The 8,046-nt window shown below is 34.8% G+C and overlaps 2 protein-coding genes across 2 annotated transcripts; one reads left to right on the top strand and one right to left on the bottom strand.

The window, feature by feature from the left end:
* Window positions 1-1,341: 1,341 nt before the first annotated feature.
* LOC124832628 (uncharacterized) lies at window positions 1,342-2,236 on the bottom strand. The gene is made up of 2 exons (XM_047306882.2): window positions 1,999-2,236; window positions 1,342-1,718 (listed from the first exon to the last, which is right to left on the bottom strand). The coding sequence occupies exons 1-2, from the start codon at window positions 2,234-2,236 to the stop codon at window positions 1,342-1,344; spliced, it is 615 nt and encodes a 204-aa protein (XP_047162838.2).
* A 1,602-nt stretch (window positions 2,237-3,838) lies between these two features.
* Window positions 3,839-6,923, top strand: LOC124832630 (pentatricopeptide repeat-containing protein At2g27610-like). Its single transcript, XM_047306883.2, has 2 exons — window positions 3,839-4,088; window positions 4,487-6,923. The coding sequence occupies exons 1-2, from the start codon at window positions 3,996-3,998 to the stop codon at window positions 6,656-6,658; spliced, it is 2,265 nt and encodes a 754-aa protein (XP_047162839.1). The 5' UTR covers window positions 3,839-3,995; the 3' UTR covers window positions 6,659-6,923.
* The last annotated feature ends 1,123 nt before the right edge of the window (window positions 6,924-8,046 follow it).

The following is an 8,046-nucleotide window of genomic DNA, read 5'->3' as shown; positions in this document are numbered from 1 at the left end:
AAAAAGATAAAAAAAAATCAAGTCAAAGCTAATCAATAATCACACAAATAGAATAGTTAAACCATGAGTCCCTGATAATGACGCCAAAAACTTGTTAACCCTCGGCAAGTGTACCGAATCGTATCAAGTAATAATAAATGGTAAGATCAAGTATCGTTTCCCAAAGGACTCACGGCCTAAACAGTTATGTGATTTGTTGATTATCTTAGACTTGTAACTGAAAATATTGTTGTTGAATTATGAAAAATATACATGAATGCAAGGTTTTGATCAATGGACTTGAAAGATGCAAAAAAGATTGATGTATAATATGAATGATTATGTTGTTGGGGTTTCTGATTCAGCCTATCCACTCTCATGTATTCAAGAATTCATCTTTCTTCATTAATGTTAATGCCACTTTCTAATTTACCTTAAACTCGATGTCTCAGTGAAGAAAGCCTACTCCTAATCACTAGTTTACAATGTCTTGTCTCCCTAGCAATTATTCATGCATTACATTTGCACAAAAGCTTAAAGGCAACCAATCCTCCTATACCTATGTCTAAGCAATATTACTCTTGGGACAATTTCTTGAGTTCTAGATTTGCTCATATGTGTCCATACAAATAACATCAATGATCATGCAATTGAATGAGTTAAACAAAGCATGCATAAAGTATAGAAGAAAAACCCTAATAATTAATGATAAAAAACATACGAATTAAAGAACCAATCCAATACATGAGAGTTTCAAAGGACTACATTAATTCCCCAACAATAATGAAGGTTTAGTTCAGCATAATCATGGTGAAACTAAATGAAAAACAATGAAAGAATAAAAGATAGAACCCTAGAAGTTGAAGAATAGAGCTTGAGCATCCAAAATCCTCCTTCAAGGCGTGAAGAAAGTTTGATTTGGCCTCGTTCTGTCCAAAGATACTAACCCTAATTCGGCTAAAACCTTATATAGCTTCCTAAAAATTACAGAAAAGTGGCCCAAGGCCCAATAAAATGACGCTCAACGGTAAGTGCGATTCTTCTATTTGACGCTCAGCTACAGTTTTGCCCCTCAGCAGTGACTACGGGACTTCAGAGTGCCGCTCAACGATAAAAGTGACGCTGAACGGTACTTGCGGCTCTTCTTTTATGCACTTTTTCTTCCTTTTCTGAATTCAACTCTTGGCTACTTCACTTCTTTCATTCAATTCATCTTAAAACCTGCAAAAACAAGAAAAACCAAGCATAAAACCTATCCAACTCTCTTATTTCAAAACTTAATCAAAAACATGATTCCAAGCTAATTTCTAAGTCATAAAGGTTGTCTTTAAGGTCAAAATTAAGTATAAAAATAACAGTTTTTCAATTGTTATTAGCCATAGACTCATAACTCTCCACTTCTTCCATATTGATCTGGAATGTTCTGTTCTTGGAAATCTTGCTTCTCAATATTGGGTTCTTGTTAACATCAAATAGCTCGACTCTGTTATCTCCCATCATTGCTTTAAACCTTCCTTGAATCAACTGACCAATGCTTAATAAATTGCACTTCATGGCTGGAACAAGTAGTACACCAATGATTACAACATGGGAACCATTTCTCCTTCGAATCACAACATCTCTCATTCCTTCCACCTTCAAAGTACTATCGTCGACAATCTTCACTTTACTTTTCTTCGTAGCATCAAAATTAATCAGCCATTCTTGATGGCATGTCATATGGTTTGAACATCCAGAATCTAGGTACCACAGGTTAGCATGAGAACTAGAACTTTTAGCAGAAGTGGTTACCATCAAGGTTAGTGGCTCTGAATCTGAATCTTCTTGAGCAACATATGCTTCCTTTCCTTGATGTTTCTTCTATTTTCCCTTATCAACATAACACTCATAAGAGAAATGTCCATTTGTATTAAAGCATTCGAAACTTCTTTTATCCTTCTTTTGGTAACTCTTCTCTAGTCTTCCATTCTTCTCCACTTATGTAGACTTGTCATCATGATCATCCTTGGTCTTATCAACCTTCCAACTTCCTTTTATACATTTCCTTTTTCCACTTCTTTTGCTTCTTCTTCTCGTCATTTCTGGAATGATGCACTTTCAGGGCTTGTTCATCATTCTTGATGGGATTACTATTAATCATTCTCATTTCATGTGCTTCTAAAGAACTCTGAAGCTCTTCAATCTTCATCTTGGAAAGATCTTTCAACTCTTCTATTGCAACCACTATGTAATCAAACTTTTGTGGTAATGCTCTCATGATTTTCTCAATAATGATAAAATTATTGATAGACTCTCCGCACCTTTTCATTTGATTTGTTATGGTCAAAATTTTGTTAAAATACTCACCAACTTTATCACTGTCCTCCATTTGCAGTAGCTCATACTGCCTCCTAAGGGGTTGGAGCTTCACTTTCTTGATCTTTTCCCCTCTTGCATGGCATGAAACCAATATACTCCAGGCTTCTCTAGCACTAATCACATTCTGTATTTTCTCAAAATGGGCATCATCAACACATTGATGAATAATGAACAATGCCTTGTTGTCCTTCCTCCTGGCTACAACTTTCTATCTCCTTCAATAACATCACACATCTTGAAATTTGAACAACACTCTCGTTTGTGTGCTCCATCTATTCCAATTTTTCTCTGTGAGTATTGGAAAATTAGCCGTTGAAATATCATTTCCCGCCATTCCTCAATCACACATACTTCTATCAAGAACCCAAGTCTTTGACAACCAACTTTCTTCTTTGCTCCAATCACTCTGATCAGCCTCACTGTGATCGTGATTTCTAAAACACCATATGTCTTTTTGCAACCAGGCACACCAATTCTATTGAAGAATTGGAAGACAAATAAAATAGTATGAAGTCTCTTTATTACTAGTGATGCAATTTTTATATATAGAACGTATACAAGACTTATCAGAAAAGAAAACTAATTATAAAATAACAAAAATAATTGCCTTATTACAAAATGAAATTATATATTACTAAATTGTTCAATATGCCATGTCATTTAAAAAAATTCATCTCAGAATGTCACATCATTTATAAAAACTTATATTAACATGCCACCTCAATGTTTGTAACGTTGCTTAATTAATTTATCAACAAAAATTTTATTGCTTCAATTTTTCAAAATTAAAAACTGAATTAGAAAATATAGGAATTGATTTGAGATTCAAAATAAAAAATAGAAACCTCCACAAACAATATAAATAAAATATCACAAGAATCCAATTTTATATTTTCTCTCTTGTTAATCTCAAGTAAAATGAAAAAAGTCTATTATAAACTGGTGAAAACTATACGTTTAATGTGATTTATGTGTCTACATTTCTATTATACTAAAATAATACGTACTTTAAAAATATAAAAAAATAGTTTTGTAAGAATAGACACTAAAAAGTTATAAAATTATTGACGCTGTTATTTTTATTCCAGATATTATACAATTAGTAAAAAAATAGAAGATTATGTATTTACTAGAAAATTTAATTATTTTAATTTAATAGAAGATAAAACTATCTAATTAAAAGTAACACAAAAAAAATACTTATCTCTTTATAAGATAATAGCAAAAAATTTACAGATATATTTTAATTAAGTTTAAAATAAAGTTCTCAAATTGACGGTTGAAATAATTCCTATAATTATATTGAATTCAACATTTAAATCTTAAAATTTAATATTTTCATTTATGGTTCTTAAAACGCAACCCATTAAAATCTTGCCCCTCAAATATCACCATCAGAGTGTAACCAGTTCTGATTAAAGGAAGAATATATGAAATAAAAAGCAAACTCAAAAGAAATAAAAACCCGAGCAAAAATAGAATGGAAGTTCAAATAGCCTACTTAAGTTCCTATTCTCATCGAGTGGTTGGCATGGGATATATCCTTTCCCACAATTTTTATCCGACCAAACAAACCAACTCAACACAAAACAATCATGCAACAAATCTTTCTTTCACACTCATAGATTGAGTCATAGATTCATAGATTGAATCTTGGCATGGCTTCTTTCTCTTCAACTGCAGTCACTGCAACTCTCAAGCTCCACGAACACTCCAGAAAATACTCTCCAAGCTCTTATCCAACAGAGAAGGTACTCTCTCTTTCTGTTACTTATTCCGATCATGTACTTCACTTCTCTGTTACTAAATTCAGATAGACCACTTTGTAGTCTCCAAGTACATAACGTAGTACTGTTAGATTGTCGTTTTAGTCTCTGAATTTAAGTACTTATTGTTACTTCTAGCAAAATTTTTACTGGTACGCTAGTATTATTATTTAGATTACATCATTTTTTTAATTTTGAATCTTAGCAAGTGATGAATTTTATTTGAAAGTATGTTAATGTTGTTGTTCAATTGTGTAGCTCTTTCACTCATTAATTTGGTTAGAGATAAATCTGTGCTGAAATTTTTTGACATCATTTTAAACCTTCTAAATGCATAACAAGTGTTCAGATAAAAGAATACTCACTAGAAATGCTAATTTCAGGGTCAAAGCATTTCTTTCCAGAAAAGCCAAAGATTCACCAATTTGGATTTTCGGGAAGAACTTTCATTGACCAGAGAGGGAACAGAAGAGGTGGAACAATCCTTCTACTTTCCCTTGTTGCAACAATGCAAAGACGAATGCTCCTACTCAGACACACAAATTGTTCATGGTCATGCCATGAAAACGGGTGCTCATGAAGACGTTTATGTCATGTCAATTTTGGTCGACGTTTATGTCAAATGTGGGAACATGGATGACGCTCGCAAGGTGTTTGACAACTTGCCTAGAAGAAACGTGGTTGCATGGACCACGTTAATAGCGGGTTATGCTCAGAACTCGCTACCCAAGCATGGCATTCTTGCTTTTCAAGAGATGTTGCATGCAGGAAGTTACCCTTCTGCTTACACTCTTGCTGTTGTTCTAAATGCTTGTGCTTCTTTGTACTCTCTTAAGTTAGGAGATCAATTCCATGCTTACATAATCAAATATCATGTTGAGTTTGACACCAATGTTGGCAATGCGCTTTGTAGTTTATACTCCAAATGTGGCAGGTTGGATTATGCTCTGAAAGCATTCAGGAGAATAAGGCAAAAGAATGTAGTTTCATGGACTTCAGCTGTTTCTGCTTGTGGGGACAATGGTGCAGCTGTTAAGGGGTTAAAACTCTTTCTTGAGATGATTTCTGAGAACATAGAGCCTAATGAGTTCACTGTAACCAGTGTCTTGAGCCAGTGTTGTGGAATTCAGTCTCTAGAATTTGGGACACAGGTTCGTACGTTGTGTATTAAATTTGGATATGAATCAAACCTACATGTTAGGAATTCTTTGTTGTATTTGTACATAAAAAATGGTTGCATTGGTGAGGCTCAGAGGTTGTTTAATGGAATGGATGATGTCAGTTTGGTTACATGGAATGCAATGATTGCCGGATATGCACAGATGATGGAACTCACAAAGGATAATCTTTCTTCATTCGAATATGGAAGTGAAGCACTGAAATTTTTCTCCAAGTTGAATCGGTCGGGCATTAAACCTGATCTGTATACCTTCTCCAGCGTCTTGACTATTTGTAGTAGAATTATGGCTTTAGAGCAAGGGGAACAAATTCATGCGCAGATTATGAAAGCTGGGTTCTTGTCAGATGTGATTGTAGGTACTTCACTGGTTAACATGTACAATAAGTGTGGTAGCATTGAGAGGGCCAGCAAAGCATTTCTAGAGATGTCTACTAGAACTATGATATTATGGACTTCTATGATTACAGGTTTTTCACAGCATGGTATCTCACAACAAGCATTGCGTCTTTTTGGGGATATGAGGCTCACAAGAGTTAAACCAAATGCGGTTACTTTTGTGGGTGTTTTAGCAGCATGCAGCCATGCTGGAATGCTCAATCAAGCACTCAACTACTTTGAGATCATGCAAAAGAGATATAAAATTACACCTGTTATGGACCACTATGAGATCATGGTTGATATGTTTGTGAGGTTAGGTAGGCTGGAGCAAGCTCTGAATTGCATTAAGAAAATGAATTGTGCGCCTAGTGAGTCTATTTGGTCAATCTTCATTGCTGGTTGTAGAAGCCATGGGAATCTGGAATTGGGGTTTTATGCTGCTGAACAGTTACTAAGTCTCAAACCAAAAGATACAGAGACATATGTATTGTTGTTGAATATGTACCACTCAGCTGGGCGTTCTGAGGATGTTTCAAGGGTGAGGAAGATGATGAAAGAGGAGACTGTTGGAAAATTGAAGGATTGGAGCTGGATTAGTATTAAAAACAAAGTATATTCGTTTGAAACCACTGACAAAACACACCCAGAGAGTTCAGTAATATGTAAATCATTGGAAGATTTACTTGCCAAAGCAAAGAGTCTTGGCTACGAGATGCTAGAAAGTGTGGAAAAACTTGATGAAGAGGAAGGGGAAAAGACATCCTCCCCTACTTTTTATCACAGTGAGAAGTTGGCCATTACATATGGGTTGGAGAACTTGCCAAGTTCTTCTCCAGTAAGAGTTGTCAAGAGCACTTTATTATGCAGGGATAGCCATAATTTTATTAAGTATGTCTCAACACTGAGTGGTAGGGAAATCATCCTTAGAGATAGTAAGCGGCTTCACAAATTTGTCAATGGAAAATGCTCTTGTGGAAATTTTTGTGGTTTTCTCTAAAAGCAGCATCTCAAATTTCATGTGTTGCAGTCCAAAATTGATGAGTTTTTTTTTCACATCTCCGCACTTACTAATATAACACGTGAAACTACACTGATAAGCTTCAAATTATTGTGATTATAGTTTCCCAAAAGGTTAGCGCATGGATTACTAGATCACACATGAAATCTTTAACATGTATTAAACAATGTACAAATGGCTTACCCTTCTAAGATGATATGATGATCTTGGCTCCGCATGTGAGACATCGGATTTCTTGAGTTTACTGAAACTTTTTTTTTAATGTTATATGTTCAGAAATTATCCAAAATATCAAAGTAAACCATTTGTTTGTGTTATTACAAACTTAGGGTATGATTGTTTGACCGTTCCAAAGTCTTAAACATATTTGAAGTCAGACAAGAGACAGGTTGGCCCCAGTGTGCATGGGAAACAAACAAACTAAAACGAACACACTATAATAACAAGGTGAAATTGGAGAATTTCATTATATACACTAAGCCTCATCCTGACCCTTAAACATTTCGAAATATCCTTCTCAGAATGTAAAAATGAGGTGTAGAGTGAGCTTTTTTTAACAAATTCAAGAAATTGGTTTTTGTTGTGGAAGTTATAGGAAGGGAGAGGGTCTTGGAAGAACAATCAAATGAATTAGGGATTCCAACAATTGAATGGAACCCGAACATGTATGTTATTTGATTGAGAATGTACAAAATTAATGTTACAATAGAATGTTCAATAGTCCAAAAACTAATACTGTAATTGGTATATATATAGCAGTTCAGTTACAACTGACACAAAAATTGCCGCTAATGTATATACTGCATCAATCCTCCCTCCTTAGGATAATCCTTGTCCTCAAGGATTAAAATTAGGAAACTTCTTCAAATCAAAGAAGAATTTCCATGTTGCATCCTCTGGAAGTAGGTGCTTCCATTTAACAAGAACCTCAGTAACAGACCTATTTCCCCTCTTGACTGTCATGCTTTCTATGATTGTCTTTGGCTCCTTAACTCTGGATTCTTCATCATTCATTGGGCAGTGGACTGATGTGCTAGCTTCTCCTACAAATTTCAGCTGTGATAGGTGAAAAACATCATGAACGAGTGATCCAGCTGGTAATTGAATCTTATAAGCTATTGCTCCAATCTTTTCGGTCACAGCATAAGGTCCATATTATTTTGGAGCTAATTTGGCATTGCTCCTATAGCTACGGAGATTTTTCCATAAGGGTGTAATTTCACGAATACCAAACCTTTGATTTTTGTCAATGTTTTGACAGCGGTAGCCAAGTTTCGAACCATGTGGGTAACTGGTCATGTAAGGAAGAAGTCGTTGCACATTCTTATTGATAGTGGCAGTACCCATAATTTCTTAGACATAAATGT

Source organism: Vigna umbellata, chromosome 7 (assembly GCF_029865625.1).
Source record: "Vigna umbellata cultivar VRB3 chromosome 7, Vumbellata_1.0, whole genome shotgun sequence".
NCBI lineage: Eukaryota > Viridiplantae > Streptophyta > Magnoliopsida > Fabales > Fabaceae > Vigna > Vigna umbellata.
The sequence above is the reverse complement of the archived record's forward strand: the minus strand, read 5'-3'. Positions and strand labels throughout refer to the sequence as shown.

What these genes read in the sequence shown, in the direction of transcription:
- LOC124832628 (XM_047306882.2), bottom strand. Translation starts at nt 2,236, where the DNA reads ATGAGAGCATTACCACAAAAGTTTGATTACATAGTGGTTGCAATAGAA. An exon ending in GTATAAAAGGAAGTTGGAAG is followed by an intron (nt 1,719 to 1,998) that starts GTTGATAAGACC and finishes TGTGGTACCTAG; the next exon opens with ATTCTGGATGTTCAAACCAT.
- LOC124832630 (XM_047306883.2), top strand. Translation starts at nt 3,996, where the DNA reads ATGGCTTCTTTCTCTTCAACTGCAGTCACTGCAACTCTCAAGCTCCAC. An exon ending in GCTCTTATCCAACAGAGAAG is followed by an intron (nt 4,089 to 4,486) that starts GTACTCTCTCTT and finishes TGCTAATTTCAG; the next exon opens with GGTCAAAGCATTTCTTTCCA.